The sequence below is a fragment of the Neopsephotus bourkii genome, unplaced genomic scaffold (genome assembly GCF_033783945.1).
Source record: "Neopsephotus bourkii isolate Nb327-2 ecotype Australia unplaced genomic scaffold, CSIRO-AGI_Nbou_v1 NB_1373, whole genome shotgun sequence".
NCBI lineage: Eukaryota > Metazoa > Chordata > Aves > Psittaciformes > Psittacidae > Neopsephotus > Neopsephotus bourkii.
Window position 1 is genome coordinate 1,039,224 of NW_026901852.1, and position 19,797 is coordinate 1,059,020.

Sequence of the window (19,797 nt, forward strand, 5' to 3'; positions counted from 1 at the left end):
GGATTCAAGGTTTTTTTTGATCAATACATTTTCTATATAAAAACTGCTATTCACATACATGCAGAAATGCTCTCTCGCTGTAAGTAAATGTAATTGTCTCCGACAGCAAAAGGTACCACTTGGACTTGATTATACAGCTGGTCGCATTTTATTGAGACACTGACATATCCCCTGTGGTCTGGGAAGAAAAGAAGATAATATCATTGTGAAGTTTTGCTGGGTCAGTGCTCTGCCTGTGAATGCAGGGTTACGTGCAAACACTTTCAAGGTAGGGGATTGCCTTTTTACTGTCCTGCTTCAGCTGCATTGCCATCGGCATCGTAACCTGCCAGAAAATGCAGGGCACAGTTGTTTAGAGCTTGGGACCTGGTTCTTTTCTTGCATTAGGAGAAAATAATAGTACATGCTATTGTTAAACAATTAGACCTATAAACTGAAGAAAATTAGATTCCCTTTGCTGTATTTAAGACAGAAAGCTAAGATACCCTTGTATGTACAAAACAAAGGCTTAGGTTGAGTCACAGAGAATGCTGTTACATCTTCAGACATAGTACAAGTTTATTTTAAATACCTTAGATGGAATTGTGCAGAGACACAGATTGTGATGTTAAAAAAACTCACACAATCCTGTATGCCATAGAGGAAACCCTGATTTTGTGACTGAAACTTAGCAACTATGGAAGTTAGTAAGAAAAAAATGGTTGTGATCTTAATGATTTTGAAAGAAAATGGTATCATATCGAGGCATCCTCTTGCAAAAGAAGACATTATATATGTATTGAAAGAAGTATTTTTTTTTATAGGTAGTTCATCTGTTAAACAGTTCACTCTATTAAAACCAAGAAGTCTATGGAGGACTAGGTCAGTCCTGTTTGTGATAAGTATTTGAAGACTGAGAGCTCAGTGCTAGGAAGGAGAGAGATTTACTTACTTTCCTAAATGCAGACACTCTCACCTAAACCTTCATATAACCAAAAGGAACAATGAACATGGCAAGGGCTTCTTTTGCGCTGAAAGATACAATGTAAAAGATATCTCCTGTCTCATCTCCATCTGGAATAAGAGTCCTTCAGATTTTTGAAAGCAGCCCATTTGAGGTTCTCCATACCAAGGTTTCTGTGGGTCAGTAATGATTCTGAACATGGGTAGCCATTAACATCCTTTAGCTTTTAATGCGTCTCCACAGCGGTGGGGGAGAAAGGCTTTGATAACTGAAACCCACAGTCTGGTCTCTGTTCCTATGTCTATCATTCTGTACTGGTCTGCTGCTGAGTGACTTGCTTATCCTAAACATTTTTAAAAGCTTCCGGAGTTTTGTGGGTTTAATTTCTTGAGCATCTGGTTTAATATCAAAGTCAGCTGCCTTTCACGTTTTGCATACATGATGGGAAGTGTTCAGAAAGCAGGAATTTAACAAGTTACTTCATGACAACAGACAGCTGATTACACTTGCTCATAGTCCATTGCAAATTAACATGTTTGAACAACCTTTACGTTTGGCCGATGCATTTTACTGGATTTTGTGCTCTGTTGATAAGCCAATTCATTATAAAGTGCTGTAACCTAATTTTTTTTTTTTTGCCATCCGTTTTCCATACTGCAAATAAAAACTGTATTAAGAAGGTCTTTATTTTTGAAAATCTGATGTATTCAAGACAGCTTCTATCAAATTTACAACCCAGATAACATATTTTGCATATGTTCAAAGTCTTTTTGGCTGACTTGAAAATGGTCTGAATTAAATAAAGAGTTCTTAGCCCAGCAGTTTCTGGACTCAAACCCTAGTGCACATATGCAACGTTTTTTTGGACCTTAGTTGAAGGAATTTTATGGCTGGCACTTGCAGACGCTGCTGATTCATGGAATACTGAGTATTCACTACATTGATTTAGAAGACCATACACAGAAGAATGAAACAAGAACCTTCCTTGTGCTGGGATGCAATTTATATCTACAGTTGCTTCTGAAGTTGTGACTTACAGTATCAGGAATTACGGAAAATCAGAGTGAAGGGATTCAGAACTGATATAAACTTACATAATTTTTACATGGTGCACATGCACTGAATTTCTTTTTTTGAATGTAATGTATTTGCAGATGGCTTGCTTATTGAGAGATATTTACCTTTCAAAAGTTGGGTGTCTTGGATTCATTGAGGTGATGTCTACAAATGTCAGTTGATGATTTGATGGTGGATCTGGCCATATACTCTGTGTTGTGACAGAGTTTAACTCATTAGATCAACTCGTAAATCACATGACTTCATCAGTTGCTGCACTTACATATATCAGTAACAGTTTTCAACAATTTTCATTCTCTGTTAATAAGAAGATGTAATTAGTAGTTTTCCATTAATAGACCATTAAAATGTGTTGGGCTCTTGAACTATGAGTGAACATGTAGAGAATGCTGTTACATTAACACTATTTTAAAATACTGTTATGTTCTTTCTGTGATGCTAGAATAGGGAAGGCATTGCCTTTAACCATGGGTGTTTGTTTCCACAATAAAAGATTGAGTAACTTGAAGATTTGCTGTTTATTAAACAAATAGATCTGAAAGAGCCTTTTTTTAGTTTAGAATGGCATGTTATTTCTGGGAAGTAAGGTGAACGGAGCACTCTCTAAGAAGTCACAGATATTTTGAGGTATAGATTTTTGTCAGAAATGCTCAAAGTTTAAAACAGACTAGAAGAGTAGTTGAGGGATTTGGTGTGGTTGCCCTTTTTTTACCTTCTGGGAAATCATTTGCTAGAGTATTATTGGAACTCATTGGCATTCTGATGTTCTGAAGCGTTTGGAAGATTTGGATGCTGGCTAGATGCCAGCATAACTGACATCCACATCTCTTAGAAAGCTTTGGAAAGCTCATCTATGGGCATTTTATGACTTTGTAATGTTTAGTGTAGAGGAACAATGAATTGCTTGTTTTCCAGTAAACTGGAATCACAGAGTGAGAGAATGAGTAATTTTTCAGTGCTTTGCACCATCTGCCTTGAATGCAAGTTTGGCTTGTATCCTGATGTTGGCAAGGGGGATTTGAGCTACCCCATTAGTTTTATAAAAAAAAAAAAAAAAAAAAAAAGTCTGATGCAGTGGGTAATAGCAATATGCTTGGTAGTCCTGTAGTGGAAAAAAGTAAGAAGTACAGCATAGCTGATCTTGGAAGCCGGCAAGATCTGAGGGTGTTCTTCAATCCTGTGACAAAGAACTTCTCAGGAAAATGAAAGGTTTGGCCTGAAGCTGTTGTGCATGGATTCATACCATGATAGGAGAAGGTACTTATGGTCAGGTACCCCTGAAAAAGTCTATCACCCAAGTGGACCTAACTTAGTACAGAAGTGCTATGAAGTTTTGTTTAAAAGTACTTTTCTGCCTGCTCATGATATAATTTTAAACTTCAAATAATTTCAATTTTCTTATAATTTTCAACTTTCAAATAATTTTCATGATATAATTTTCAACTTCCGTCTGCAAGTAATAGAGGAGCTGACAAGGAGGGGTGCCATGCTTGACCTCGTGCTCACCAAGAGGGAAGGGCTCGTTGGAAATGTGACGCTTAAGAGCAGCCTTGGCTGTAGCGATCATGAGATAGTTGAGTTTGAGATCCTCAGGACAGTGGGAAGAGCGTGCAGCAAGCTCACTGCCTTGGACTTCAAGAGAGCAGACTTTGGCCTCTTCAGGAATCTGCTTAGTAAAGTTCCATGGGATATAGCCCTAGAGGGCAGGGGGGGCCAAGACTCTTGGCTGATATTCAAGGATCACCTGCTGCAAGCTCAGGAGTGTTGCATCCCAACTAGAAGGAGGTGCAGCAGAAGGGCCAGAAGACCTCCTTGGATGGATAAGGAGCTGCTGAGGAAAATTCAAAAGGAAAAAGGAGCCTTATAAAAGGTGGAAGTAAGGACAGGTGGCCTGGGAAGAGTACAGGGATGTTATCCGGGAAGCTAGGGACCAGGTTAGGAAATCTAAGGCCCAGTTAGAATTAAACTTGGCTAGAGATGTGAAAGGTAGCAGAAAGGGATTCTATAGGTACATTGCAAATAAAAGACAGACTAGGTACAATATGGGCCCTCTGCGGAACCTCTCGGGAGAGCTGGCTACCCTGGATTTGGAGAAGGCTGAGGTTCTGAATGACTTTGCCTCGGTCTTCACTGGCAAATGCTCCGACCACACCACCCAAGTGTTGGAGGGCAGATGCAGGGACTATGAGAATGAAGACCTTGGGCCCACTGTAGGAGAGGATCTGGTTTGAGACCGTCTTAAGAACCTGAATGTACACAAGTCCATGGGACCTGATGAAATCCATCCACAGGTCCTGAAGGAGCTGGGGAATGAAGTTGCTAAGCCACTGTCTGAATGTGGAACTGGTGAATGAAGTGTCTGAACAACATACTTGAAAAATCATGGCAGTCAGGTGGAGTTCCCAACGACTGGAAAAATGGAAATATAATCCCCATTTTCAAGAAAGGGAAAATGGATGACCCAGGGAAGTACAGACCAGTCAGTCTCACCTCTGTGCCTGGCAAAATGTTGGAGCAGATTCTCCTGGAAGGCATGCTAAGGCACATGAAAAACAACAAGGTGCTTGGTGACAGCCAGCATGGCTTCACTAAGGGGAAATCCTGCCTGACCAATTTGGTGGCCTTCTATAATGGGGCTATGAACTGATGGACAGGGGTAGAGCAGTTGATGTCATCTACCTGGATTTGTGTAAAGCGTTCGACACTGTCCCACATGACATCCTTGTCTCTAAATTGGAGAGACATCAATTTGATAGGTGGACCACTCAGTGGATAAAGAACTGGGTGGATGGACACACGCAAAGAGTTGTGGTCAATGGCTCAGTGTCTGGCTGGAGATCAGTAACAAGTGGTGTCCCTCAGGGATGGGTGTTGGGACTGTTCTTGTTCAACATCTTTGTTGCTGACATGAACAGTGGGATTGAGTGTGCTCTCAGCAAGTTTGCCGATGACACCAAGCTGTGTGGTTTGATTGTTACACTGGAGGGAAGGAATGCCATCTAGAGAGACCTTGCCATGCTTGTGAGGTGGGCTGATGCCAGTTTCATGAAGTTTAACCATGCCAAGTGCAAGGTCTTACACCTGGGTCAGAGCAATCCCAGACACAGCTACAGGCTGCGCAGAGAAGAGATTCAGAGCAGCCCTGCAGAGAAGGACTTGGGGGTGCTGGTTGATGAGAAAATGAACATGAGTTGGCTTCAGTGTGCGCTCACAGCCCAGAAAGCCAACCGTATCCTGGGCTGCATCAAAAGGAGCGTGACCAGCAGGTTGAAGGAGGTGATCCTGCCCCTCTACTCTGCTCTCGTAAGACCTCACCTGGAGTATTGTGGACAGTTCTGGTGTCCTCAACATAAAGAGAACATGGAACTGTTGGAACAAGTCCAGAGGAGGGCCACGAGGATGATCAGGGGATTGGAGCACCTCCCATATGAAGACAGGCTGAGAAAGTTGGGGCTGTTCAGCCTGGAGAAGAGAAGGCTGCGTGGAGACTTCATAGCAGTCTTCCAGTATCTGAAGGGGCCTATCGGGATGCTGGGGATGGACTCTTCATTAGGGACTGTAGTGACAGAACAAGGGGTAATGGGTTAAAACTTAAACAGGGGAAGTTTAGGTTGGATATAAGGAGGAAATTCTTTTCTGTTAGGTTGGTGAGGCACTGGAATGGGTTGCCCAGGGAAGTTGTGAGCGCTCTGCCCTTGGTGGTGTTCAAGGTGAGGTTGGGCCCTTGGGTGCTTATGATTTAGTGTGAGGTATTCCTGCCCATGGTAGGAGGGTTGGAACTTGATGATCTTGAGGTCCTTTCCAACCCTAACTATTCTATGCTTCTATGATCCTGTAATTCTATGATTTTCAATATAGATGATTCAAGTCCCTTTTAACTGAAATATCCAAAAGCTATAATACACATGTTTCAAAAAAAATAAACTTCAGAAGCGTTTTTCTGCTGGGGAACTGCTCAGTCGAATCTAGAGCTGGCATTCTGTTATCTGCACTTATGTATTTTTTTTTTTGTGGTTTCATGAGTTACATTTATTCTGTGTCTATGAAAAGTCAAAGCTGTCATAAATCATACTCCTTTGTGTTAATAGTGTTATCTGTATTGTAGGCACTATGTAGCATTTGTAGAATATGCAGGTGCAGATTTGTAAATGTTCCCTTTGATAGCAGTGGTTAATGACAAGTTGTTACCCAAGAATGAATAGGGCTTTAGCTTTTCCATCATTAGGACAGACCATGAATTCATCACTGTGTTCTGATGAGCCATGTATAAGTTCGGTCAGGAAGAACTGAATGACATCATAGGGCTGGTAAAAAGCATTGCTTCCCATGAGAAGTTCATCTCCAGTGGAGAGGATACCATGGGTGATGAGCCTGGCTGGCCAAAACCCAGGCAAACACAAGCAGCAGCATCATGTTGCATAGTGGCTGACCCATATTTAGTGTACAAATGTTATGTTTGACCAGAACTTTCCATTGCTTTCATGCTGTAAAGCAGCATTATTATTTTCTTTTTGTTCATGATTTAGGAAGTATATCTGAATAAACTTATCTGTTAGTTTTAGCCATTGCTACGGTAGTTGTGTGGCAAGAACGAGCACAGGACCAGATTTATTGTGACCCAAGACTGCTAGAAAATTAATGTTAATATCTGTGCTAAAAATATGCCCAGAGTGCATATAGAATGATGGCAGATGTGACAAAGGACATGTCGCAGATGTGCTCTCTGGAGTAGTTGCTGGAGGCCTGGCAATGAAACCTCAAGAGCCTCAAGTGGTTCTGGATTGTGTCTTGCATGTAGACAACTGTGTACACCTCGAGAGTTTCTCTTGCATGTTCTAACCTCACTTTCATCCTCTCTTGAACTTTGTTGGGTTTTTTTTGCTTGTTTGTTTTTTTTCTTTATTTTCTTATCAGCAGGTTTGTGGCAGTCAGCTCAGACCAGGGAAATCCAACCAGGCAGGTTGGAGACCAGCCAGCTGGTGGTCCTAATTAACAGGAACATGTAATTAAAATCTAAGCAGATGTGGTTTGGGCAGGTGGTATTTCCTGTTTGCTGTGTGTACATGCTATGTGCGATAAATACAAATAAACACTCTGGATGCAACTGCAAAAATACTTGTGCATATGCTGAGCAGTTGGTCTGTGTAAGTGTTCTGTGCTTGCCCAGGACTGTGGAAACTACCATGTTTCAGCTGGGCTGAAACCAGTTCTGAAATCCTGAATATATGTAAACATTTTTAAAACTTAGCCTGGACAAAGTTTGCAGGTAGGAGAAATGACATACACCTGAAAGTCTCTAAATAAAGTCTATAAAACTCTGTGCAATGTGTTTCTTGCTTCCTTTTTTGATTATCTGCTACCAGCTACTGTTGGAAACAGTGTATTAAGCAAGATAACACTTCGATCTGATGTAGCTTGCAGTCTCCCAAATTTGAAAACAGGTACTCTGCTGAAAAATCTGCACCAAACAAATCACACTTGAAGTTCTTCATTTTTGAGGGAAAAGTCTGTGCCTTTAGATTTTTAAGATTAAATTTGTAAAATACTGGTACAGTTTTAGACCTGTTTTGGGGGCAGTTGTAGCAGTTTAATAGGATTGCCTGATAAGGAATTTTGCCATAGAGTTAAATTATCTGATTTTTTAATTGTTAGTGACGTATTGTAATTTTTCGGTGTCCCTTGTGTGTTTTTTTGCAGTGTCCCAGTGTACCACCAGCACTGAGCAGCTGACTTATTTGCAAACCTTGTTCTTTTCTTTATGAAGCTGTGTTGAAAGAAGTGCTGTTCTAGCAGGCGGCTTTCCATTAAGCTGCTATGGCTCCATGTTCCCCATGGTTACCAATTTGAAAATGAAAATTGCTGTATTTTGTGTGTAAGCCCATGTGTTCATTTATCTTTTATAATCAACTGTTAGAGATTGGTCTTCTCAAGCCACAGAGGCTGTAGAAAGCCTGGCTTTATTACAGTAATATCTTTGTCTTTTTTCAGCTTATTTTCCTAGTTTTAGAACTTTAAACCTTTAACAGTCATGGCCTGCTGCTCTTTGCTGGCCAGGGCATTCAGGCAGTAAAATAGTCTTCTTGTTTACACAGGAAATCTAAGAAGGTGGCTTCAGAAATGTTTTCTTGGTCTTGTCATCGTATCAACATAGGAAAAATTTACCTGTGAAGTAGGGTATGTTTTTTAACTGCCATTTTTTTCCTGATTTTGCATTTTTAAGTTCAGAAACCATATTATTGGAGGTGGAGCAGGATACATATGAAACAAATTTATGTCCCGTTCTAATGTTGTCCTGGGTTCAGCAGTAGCAGTTATTTTTCTCCTTCTTAGTAGCTGGTGCAATGCTGTGTTTTTGACTTTCAGCCTGGGAACAGCGCTGATAACACCGATGCTTTTAGTTACTGTTCATATGTTTAGTCTGACCAAGGAATTTGTGAGTCTCATCCTCTGCCCGGGAGGAGGGGAAGATGGAAGGAAGCAGAGACAGGACACCTGACCCAAACTAGCTGAAGAGGTATTCCATACCATAGCACGTCATGCCCAGGATTTAACTGAGAGTTACCCGGAAGGGCTAGTTCACTGCTCAGTTGGGCTGGGTATTATCAGTCGGCAGTTGATATTGTATTCTCTTCCCTTGTTATTTCCCTTACCGTTATTATTATTGGTGGTAGCAGCAGTGGTTTGTGTTATACCTTAGTTACTGGACTGTTCTTATTTCAACCCGTGGGAGTTACATTCTTTCAGTTCTCCTTCCCATCCCTCCAGGAGAGGGAGGAAGAAGGTGGGGGGGGGGGGGGAGTAGACTGCGTGGTTCTGATTTATGTCCTGGGCTTAAACCACGACAAATGTACATTAGTTCAATATCTGATCTGTATTAGAAGGTAAAGGCCAGTAACTTTTGGAAATCTCTTTGGGAGTATCCGATAAAAGCACAGTATTGCCTAGACTGTTATTGCTATATCAACATTGATTCTAACTTGAGATCAAATCTTAAGTCTGTGGTTGTTCTATTTCAATAAATAATGTAGATTTACAGCAACTAGGATGTGCCCATTAACTTTGTGGTTATTTCTGTTGACTGAACCTGAACTGAATGAAGTATCTCTTTAATGCAAGGGAATAAAAAAATTGGCTGGCATTATTAAAGGCAATATTGTAGATGGAAATTTGCAACAGCATTGCTATTGATTTCTACTGAGTATGCAGCCACTTGCAAAAGAGAGAAACATAATCATCTCAGGGGTCTGTTTCTTTTCACTGCTTAAATCTTATTACTATGACTCTCAGTGCTCTGCAAGTTTTAGGAAGCATGTTAATTCACAATTTGCAGAGAAGGACTATGAAATTCACGTGAATTTTTCATATTTTTCCAGCACAAACTGCCAAACTTTACAGTTTTCTGAATTTGGTTAGGTTTAGGAAATACTATTTTTACATATTATACTTAATATCCAATTAGTATAGAATAAAAATGAATTAAATTACCTCAGGCTTTAAATTCATGCAATCAGCAGAACTATATCTAAGTGGTTGTAAGAATCTAAGAAAAAAAAAAAACACCAAAACCGAAAACCAACAAATATCTTTAAGATGATGTTCATAAGATTTGTCCAAGTAGTCTAATATTGGCTGATTTGTGTAGTATTATGTGTGCTTATAATTTGCAATTTGATTTTAACATTCTGTAAAGCCATTATGGGGTAAATAGTGAATGTGCTCATTAACTCTATCAGATATGTTGTCACAAAAGTTTCAAAGACACGCTTATTTATGAAGTGGAAAGTAACTTCTGTGAGTAAGGGAGCAATTTGCTTATTGTATCTTCTTCTTTTAATGCTTAATTCTTTTCATTGAAATAGAATACTTCTTGTTGAAATGACCATAATGTTGTTGTCCTGGCATAAGTTTCTTCAACTGTTTATTCTATTAATGTTTCTATCACCTGAGGGAAATGCAGATATTATGTTAATGCTTATGTTAATAAAAACTTTCTGTATTTCCACAGTGCCCAAGTTTATAACATTACATTAGCAGGCACAGGAAATCAGAAACTTGTAATATACTACAGATTGAATTAACTTGTCTGTTTTGTATAGACTGCTTAAAGACTTACTTTAGATAATTTAAAAAGATTAATTCTGCAATACCATAATTCCTCCTGACAGGATCTCTGAAGTCTTCAGCATAAGTCCAGCATTCTTATAATGTTTTTGAGCTTTCTGTGTGAATAAGCTTGCTCTTGCAGTGCAGCCTAGCACACAGTATGCTTCTTTAAACAGATACATATTTTTGTTTTGTTTTTTTTTAAATCCTGTGGCTGTTGGAATAATTATTTTACCCATATAATGTGATGGTGGGCATTAGACATTTGAATGTAGTAAACTATTTTTTGAGCCGTTTCAAGGTTACAGGGGGTGTTATTCTCTTTGTACCTTTTTTAAGCTTTTGATTTTATCTAGGCAGTAAATACTCACTTTTTGAAAGGTCTGTTGAACCAGAAGGTAGCTTTGTTGGGGTAGAGAAGGGAGTCTTTGTGCTTGCTTTCTGTCATAAGCTTTCCTTGGTGGAGATCACCCTTGAGTTAGTGCAGACCCTGATGGAAGCAGTGCCAGTACCTTTAGCTGGGGCCATACTACTTGCACCATTGAAGCTGCATTTTGAGTAGCATGGGGATGCCTGTAAAGCACTTTGTGGGCTTTGTAATAATGTTTTTTTTTAAAGACCATTTTATTCAACCATCGCTTCTGATGGTTGTGAAAGACAGCCAAGGTATTTTATCAGGTTCCATTACGGACTCTAAAGCATCTAAATGTAATTGATATTTTTGTGAAGAAAAGGTTCTAAGGAAGAGTTTCAGGCAGTATCAGTTGGTTTTTTTTCTACTCAGAAATCAATACTTCTGTGATCCTTAGTCTTATTTCTGAGTCCTGAGAGCCCTGCTTGCCTAGGTAAGTAGGGAGAGTCTTTAGTTGTCCCGCCAGCATGTCTATCCTCTAAAATTATCTTTAAAATACTCTCTACATCTTGTATCTTTTGGCATTCCCTGCGCAGTAGTGTGGTCTTTCAGTGCAGTCACTGCTTTCATTTTATGGCCCATCTGGTAGCAGGTGTTAAACAGTGGTACAAACGCAGTGCTATGAGCCCAGGCAAACCCTTCTGAAGTCTCAGTTGGGCCATCTGGTAGAGACTGCCAAAATAATTTCCAGACTCATTTCATACACTTGCCAAGCTGTTGGCTCAGGTAATCCTTCAGTGCAGGAAGGAAATCTGAGGAAAACTTCCTGACAGCAGAGTATTTTGGGGAACAGTTCCATTCTGTTTAGTAGATTTGCTTTACTTAATGAATTTAAACCAAACATATAATTGCAATTAATATTCAGCAACATGCCCTACCTGAAGTCCCTGAAATGCTACTTCAGATAAGTGCTACTTCAGTGTTCGTTATATTCAGTGCTTGGTTAAACTGATGCTGTATCAGAAATTTAATCAGCACTGGAGAGATCGATTTTGAAATAATTACTGTGATAATTTCTGTAGGATTCTTTGTTTCAATAAGGTATGTTTTCTCTAAATGTTTTTTCTTATTTTTATTTCAAAAAAAGCAGTTGCTTTTCTCTCATAGTTGGTAAGAAATTATTTGCAAATATATGAAGTGTGATTTCCCTCCCCACCCCCCTATATTTGATGGTACATTATTAATAAAATTATGGACTGATGAGCAGTAGGGTACAAGTGTCTTGGTGGGAAATAAATTAAACAGTTTTTACTTGTGTGTTTTTTTCCAGAGATCTGTTACAGTTCCCTAGGGAAGATGATGTAGACATTGCAATGAAAATTCTGGCTCAGTGGCGTTCCCAAGGTCTTGAAGATGTCCAGCTGGTAAATTACTCTGTTTTGCTTGACCTACCGGGCTCTTCTTCAAACACAGTAACTCTGAAAAAGAGCGGTGAATGCTTTTATCCTAGTGGACAACAGTGCAACAGAGAGACCAAAACACTTCATAGCCAAGACCTCCTGTACTCGTATGCAGCTTACTCTGCCAAAGGAACTCTTGAGGTAATATAACCATTTGTCTCTGTCATTTGTGGTGAAATAGAGTTATAAAACATTAGCTTTTGTTGAACTTGGTTGGAGTACATGTGGTGAAATACCCGGCCTTAAAATTGTCATATTTAGGTAAAATATGGTGAGGCCAATCTCAATTCAAACTTGAAAAGTAGTCAGACCCAAACACATAATATGATATATGGGGGGCTTTGTTGTTGTTGATTTTAGTATTATTTTATTTTTTTTTTAAAGTATCTGAGTTTATGAATGGGCATCTTTTGCTTGGGTGTAAAGATCTGAAAACTGTGTCTAGAGTTACATTTTATCCCTGTTGACATATAAGTGCTACTGGTTTGAGGGATGCCTGTAGGAAGGGTAAGATGAGGTTTTCTGCTGTGAGACCATGGGAGTACTGGGCTTATACTTCGAGCTCCTGAGTTATGGTTGTGGATCTCACTTGCTTACTTCTGTGGCAGCTCAGTTGACACATCTGCTCTGTTTCCCCTTGAAAACCACTATTTGTAATTTTATCTCACTGTAGCTTTTGTTAGGAAGTTTTGTCAGTGGAAAGATCTGCCTATTGGGATTTGTTACTTGCCAAATGAAATAAGATCTTGGATTATCTTGTTTTATCCTCTTCACTGTCTTTGCTAGCTGCCTTCATATATTTGCTTTCCAAATATATTGGGGACACACAAAGGGGTCATCATTTCTGTTTACTTTCCTAGCTGAGATAGTATGAATCTCAATAAATATTTCTGAAATATTAAAGTTGCAATTTCAGTGCTAACCATATTACTGGTTTCTTTCTCCTTTGTAAAAAAATATTGTATGCTAGTGCAGTGATGGAGGAGTTTTTCCATCTTTGTTTCTTTATTGTTTAGAACATATGTTTTTAATGACTTAGAACACTAATAGACTATATAGGAACAAATTATGTATGGCTTTGCATTTGGAGGATGCCTCTTCCAAAATACCTTTATATTTTGTGAATATTTAAATATTTGTAACATCTGTTACTGAATATCTGAAATGTAACTGTTGTGTGTTTGCCTTTTGTTTGTGAAAGTTTATTGATAGCAAGTAATGCACTGTGAAAATCCTTTAATGAGTCAAAATGAGTTAAGTTGCATGTTGCTAACTAATCTGTTGGACTATTAACATAATTCCGAATGTTTAGCTGTAGGAAATATGAGGGCTGGTAGAAAGGCTGATCTTTTAGCTTCCCATCCTGAAGTTTGAAAGCTTCAGCTTCCCTTTCTTAGGAGCACTGAAGCTTCTTGGTCCAAGGGCTTTATCCCAGAGAGGATAAGGAATGGAGTTCTTGTTCTCCTCTGGGAGAATGTCACTTGTTTTTGTTTATGTTAGATGCCCACTCTTTGCATTGAGTCTCATGGTTGTTGTCTCCACGCAGCCTCTGTTCTGGGGCTTTGTCAACCCAACAACTTCATATTTGTTGTTAAGAAGCGAAATGAAGCAGGCAGGGGCAGGTCTTAACCTGCATGATGTACGCTTTAACTTTTCCATGGGCAAGTAAAAAGTACTAATGAATAGGTTTGGCTTCTCACATTTATCACTTAGAAACTCAATCTGTAATATTGATTTCTCACTGTAAGTTTGTAAGAGGATTTGTAATGAGGTGAAAGTACAGTTGTGGCCTTTGAGGTTTTTTTTCATGAAAATCAAAGTGTTAGTAACACATTAATCAGATTAAAGGAAACCCACTGTTCTCAGAAAAAAAAAATCATGTACTACTTTCAGTTATATTTCAGGGCAGTTTTCTCTGAGTTCTTCAGAAATGAGGACCACACACACTGCATTGTACTCACTGGGGTTGGACCTTTGCGTTGGCAAAACTTACAGCTTGAGTTTGAGCCAAAGAATGACTGTGCACACTTATACAGTCAGATCTTTGAGTTACCTGGCACCCTCAAAAAACTTCAGATCTTTTATTCTTCAAAATGTCTTCCCGAAGTGTCCTTAGGTCTAGAGTTTTGCCTAAAAGGGAAATTTCTCTATTTGTTTAGTTTACAGATAAATTGACAGTGTTCTAACCTTCCAGACTTTCAGTCCTGCACAGTGATTTCTACTATTGAAACTAATGGAAGTAAGAAAACTTTAAATGAGAAATAGCAGGCTGTGGCTGTTGCTGAGATCAGCCATCAGAAGGTGACTTGATTGCTTGCAGTGAAACTACAAGTTGCATATTTTTTAATATCTTTTAGTGGATTGTGATTGCAAAATCATGAGTTTTCCTATGAAAAGGTATTCTTGTAACAGCTACTCATAATCTGAATAATTTTCTTTCAAATGTGACACATCATTAGTCGGAAATTTCTGTTGTGTCACATAATCAGGTTGAATTGCTAATGCTGCTTTGATGCTGCCACTACTTCATTGTGTCTCATTTGTGTATTTGGTTTGCCAGAAGTTCAAGCAAATAAAACCTTTAAGTAACTGCAGTCTGGCTAACAGCAAAGCTACAGCTCTACTTTTATGTTGACAAGATTATTTGTAGAATAGCAAGAATCATTTTCTTTGACCACCTGTCATGTCCATTCATCATATGGCCATTGTATGTGAGCCGTCCAATTTGTGCTCTCTGGTAGCAGTCTAAACAGCATTTGTGAATAAAAATGTGAGCATTTGTGATCTGAAATCTACTTGAAAAACCTACTTAGTGTCATTGTGATGGATAGTACCCTTTACTACTACTCTGTATTTCATTGAGCCCTGAAAACGTGACAGTGTTTACCCATCATGGTGACAGGCAGGGCAGCCTACAGTACTGGAGAGGGCTGTCGAGTTGGTTTTGAAATAGGTATTGCAACAGTTATGTAAATAATGTATCGCAGACTAGGTCAGTCTAAGGAAAGAATGACACATGAAATATATTTTGATTAGAACTAAAATATCAACCACCTTTTATGGAGTTTAAACCTTTTGTCTGCTTGATGAAAACAGGAAAGCCACGCAGGCCAACAGAACGCCTCTATAAAGGGAAATTACATTGCATCAAACTTATGCATTAAAGCAAAATGTGTTGTCAAACAGTATCTAGGCAGTCTCGAAGTGTGTAGTGTGGTGAATCGAAATGTGCTGCTCCCTGACGTCACAGTGCAGTGATCTTAGAGCTGTGGCTGCATGTGCTTTCACCAGCAAAGCAGTGGGGGGATGAGCTGAGGAGCCATTGGTGTGAGCTGAGGAGAGGCGTTTGTGTGTGTGAACCCCCAAAGACCCAGCATCCTCCTCTCAGTACCACATTGGTAAGTAGTGTCAGTGTGGGTACATATTGTAGCCCATCTGTTAACCTACATAGCAGTGATCCCCCAAGTTCAGTGAAGTGTGAGTAAGGATGCAACTTGCCTGCTTGAAGGCGCTCAGGTCATCCAGGCAGTTGGTTTAAAACAGGCCCATGGAGTATAGCAAACTTCAGGAAGAAATAAGTGTTGCAATGTTCATCTGCTCTGTTCCCTTTTCCTTAGGAAATGTAAAGAGAAAATCTTAGCAGCTGCAATGGTGTGTTGAAACGATGTTCAAGGACAGACTAATTAAAGCAAAATGAATATTGTTTGCTTTGTATTCCCTGATTATCTGAAATTATGTTCATGTGATCTGGATTTTTCCTCACCTTTTTTTCACCTTAAATTTATTCACTCTTTGCTTTATGGAAGTGTTAAAGACCTTTTGGCAATCCTAGCTTTGCTTTAATACTTTAAGCAGAGCTCCTTAGCTGCCCCTTCTGTACAACATTGTCTCATGCTATGCTACACTTCTCTGCTGAATGCACCAAATCCCTATAGGTGCCTTTGCTGGTCCTATGTCCTTCTTGTGTCCATCAAGGACACCCTTAGCAATACCAGCAAAACATCACTTTTCTTTCCTGGACCTCATACACTGAAAGGACTTTATTGGGTAGGAACCAGGAGAGAGTGCAAGAAGAGTTAAAGTACTGGCGATATTCTTGAAATGGGAATGCATGTGCAGGCAGGATTTTGACACACAGAAATAAATCAGGCCCATCTTCAAGGCGTTTCTTCCATCACCTCTCGCCTTTGTTCTTTATCCCCTCCGCTGTCCCTGTTCCCTGACTGCCTGAACTCCTCTGTTACATCACTTCACTTCCCTGCCATCGTCCATTTTTCTGCACTGATTTTACCCATTTCTCTGGGTATTTCTCTGCTGATTTTAGGCATTATTTCTTCCACCTCAGCCAGTGATATCCTTGATTAGTTTTGGAGGGGCTGTAGGGAGCAGAAAAGCAAGAATACCAACTGTTTGCCTCTATCTACAATATGCAGAAGGGATTCTCTGCATCTGTTGATAGCATACCAGCCTGCTCTGGTTCATTTGTTTTGGTGACATTTTCTCAGCTTACTGAGAACCCACCACAGAGATTAATGCAACCTGAAGCAATACGAGAAGTACGAACCCATCTGTTAAGCTCAGTTGCTGATGTTCCCACCATTCTTCAAACTTGGCAAGATGGGAATAAGGGAAGCAGGACTTGCTTTCTGTCAGATATTCTTTCACAAGGAGAAGGGCTTGCTCACTTCTTATCAGATACCCCGTTTTCTTGTTGCTGTGCTGAGATGTCTCCCCTCTATCCATCTTTTCCAGATCCTTCACTGTGTAGGAAAATGGGACTCTTCTCTCCTTCCTGTTCCACTTATCTTTTGCACTCATGCAGACTCCCCACTTGCGTGCCTTATAGTCCCCTCCCCTCTCTGCTACTTTTTTTATAGCACTGCAGCACTGTTACCTTGCAGTACTTGAAGCTTTCTGTATTTCTTGCTCTGCACCAAATGATGAGTTTCTCTGATGGGACAATATGTCAAGAAGTTCTTGACCCAACAGCTTTCTTTCATTTTATTTGGTTTCGTTGTACTGGAAATGTGATTAGTGCACCCGTATTATCTTTTATGTTCCATCTACCTAAGCAGTGGTAATTTCCTTAATAATATTTCTGAATTAAGATTGGTGTTAGCAGGTTGGTTTTTGAAAATTTTTAAGTTTTATCAGGTTATTTTTATCCCCAGGCAAAATTTCCAAATGCGCCTTCTGTAGCTTGCTCACTTGCACGTCTTGAATTCCAAAGACAGAGAGTGCATATAATTTAGATTAAATAATTACAGCATCTCACCCTAAGTCTTTCAGTCATTTTTGATGGCACATTGGTGCAAAATATCAAGCTAGAGGGAATCTTGAGACGTGTGCATTTAATTCTTTTAAGCACCTCAATTTAGTTTATTATTATTTTGATTAACATTTTCTAAAATGTTGTCTCTGAAGAGACATCTACTAGCTAAAATAAATCCCTACCAATTGATACCGGTTTGCAGGTGGTTAGGTCTATAGTTTGAAAAACAAATGAGAAAAATCATCATTTTTTGGTAATACTTAGATGTTTTAAAAAAAGGTTTCTTTATCTTTTATTTATAGAATTGTTTCTCAAAAACCTCTTCCACAAATAATCGTAATTTAGACCGCTGCTCTGCATGCCAAGTAGGTACAGCATATTTTCAAGACATTCTCACTAAGAATATGGGGTTTAGAATAGACTTGACCTTTAAACGGAAAACAACATTTAACATTAACTACAGCATAGCTGCCACTCCATTATAATTACATATAGAAAACTGTGAAATGCAATGTGAAGGTTATATAATTTAAAATTGCAGTCAAGACTACAAAAATGATCATTGAAGAGATGTCCTGGAGAACATCCTGTCAGTTTTCTGGCGTGTATCACATAAACATTAATAAATAAAGTTGTACAGTTCACTAAAAATAATAGTTCATCATGCACAAAAGCCTGGTGAATATCGCTGCAAGATTTTTTCATCATTGAAGGGCAGGGTTTCAAAACACAGATGGTTACTCTGGCAAAACCTTTTGGTGTTTTGTAATTGAGAATCAATACTGGTGTTTTACTAATGGAATATCAGTAAGAACATTTTTGTAATAATGAAAATGACTGCTACTGCTGAACCCAGAATACTGACATACTGCACTTGGTTATTTCTGAAAAGGAAGAAAAGTCTAAATCATGGTGGTTTCTCCTGTGAATTAGTTGGCAGCTAAAATGAATCAGGAGCAACTATTTTAATCTCTGATTCATTGTCAGAAATCTTGTCAGTGGAAGCCTTAGCAATGTGTTTTATCTTAGGGGTTATCTCCACCTACCAGCCAAGTTATTTCCAATTTTTACAGTCAATCCTGGTAAACATTTTGTCAAACTCATAAGAATGTCTTTTTTCTAATGTAATAATATCAGCTGATTGAATGCTTTTCCTATGGGGCTCTGCTTTTTTTTTTTTTTTTTCCCCTCAAGAAGTAATAAGATTTCCTCTCTCTCTGTTAGGAGATGGTGAGATGAAGTCCAAATACAAGTTCCTAAGGTGACCACCTGAATGAGTGAAAGTTCTTACCAAGACACACTCCCAAAAAAACCAACAACCAAAAACACGACCAAAACCACAGCAAAACCCCCCAAAAAACCCAACGCACATGACAGGTTTTAAATGTAATATAAACTAGTTGAGGATAAAGCTGCCATTATATGAATAATTTGGTGAGGACAGATTTTAGCAGTTTGTCTGACTTCTGTGTTGAAAAATTTTGGTATCAAAGAGCAAAGGCTGTACCTTTCTAGAGACTGCTTTAAGGAATGCTATAAATCTGGATATAGAGCCTTAATAGTAAGAAAGACTGAAAAGCAAAGAACTCTCTCAGAGAAAAACCTTTGAAGTAAATGTCTTTTGAAACCTTTCAGAGCAGGATGAAAATGTGTGATAGAGTTGGCTGAAAAAAATAGGTAAGAACTGAATTTTTAAAATGTAAAAAAGAACAAACAAAAAAGACTAGTTGCTAACCACAAGTGAGTCTACGTTTGGTATTCAGGTGCAGCTGGCAGAACTGCGTTGGGTGTTTAGTAGTCAAAATGCCAGAGCCTGTCACTAGCTGCACTAAAGTGTCCTGAGAAAAAACTCTTGTTCAGAATTTCACTGTTAAGATGGTTACTTCCTCCTGCGGCCACCAGTTGCAATCTCAGCAGAGAAAAACCTGCTTAGAAATAAAATAAAAACCAATGCAAATCAATTACAGCTCAAAATACATTGGATTCCCTTTTTTCTAGAATTAGGCATTCCTATTTTTTTCTGTCTGATATGCTGTCTCTTCCAGTAGATACAAATAAATCTCATGTCTAACACCTCATGTAGTGAGCATCACTTACTCTGTTTATTTTATTCATTAGGAGGGACTTAATAATGTCAATTAATTGTGAGATACATCAGTTCTGTTTTCGTAACTATTTATGATCCTGTGTTCTGCAGTTCAAAGAGAAGGTCACTAATCAATCACCAGCTTGTGACTGGCCCAAGTGAGAAAGAAGATGCTCCAAGGAATTTACCTTTCACTGAATTATGTTACCATACAGAGTTAGTCTTCTCTCCTGTAAGATTCACTGCTTCATACTGATGTCTTTGAGGGGCAGACAGAGGTGAATAAGGATAGAAGAGGTATGGCAATGGCTTCGACAACTAGAGAACAAAGCTGCTTAAATATGCAGGAAAGCTCCTGCTGCGTTGTCACCCAGGAGGGATCTTCCTCCTAGTGCAGGTCAGTGCCTGCCAGGCATGAGCGTTACTTGAGGAGTATTTTAGAAGATGAAGTAGTATGAGAAGCTGAAGATTATATTGCTGTCAAAAGATCTACTGCATAGATCT

General features: G+C 39.1%; 1 protein-coding gene across 5 annotated transcripts in view; it reads left to right on the forward strand.

Moving 5' to 3' along the window:
* The window catches only part of NAALADL2 (N-acetylated alpha-linked acidic dipeptidase like 2), a 358,350-nt gene that overhangs the window by 128,624 nt on the left and 209,929 nt on the right, over window positions 1-19,797 (forward strand). For all 5 annotated transcript variants that reach the window (XM_061367075.1, XM_061367074.1, XM_061367076.1 and 2 more), the window contains exon 3: window positions 11,806-12,076. In XM_061367075.1, coding sequence (XP_061223059.1) covers window positions 11,806-12,076 — 271 coding nt within the window. The remainder of the gene's footprint in view (window positions 1-11,805; window positions 12,077-19,797) is intronic.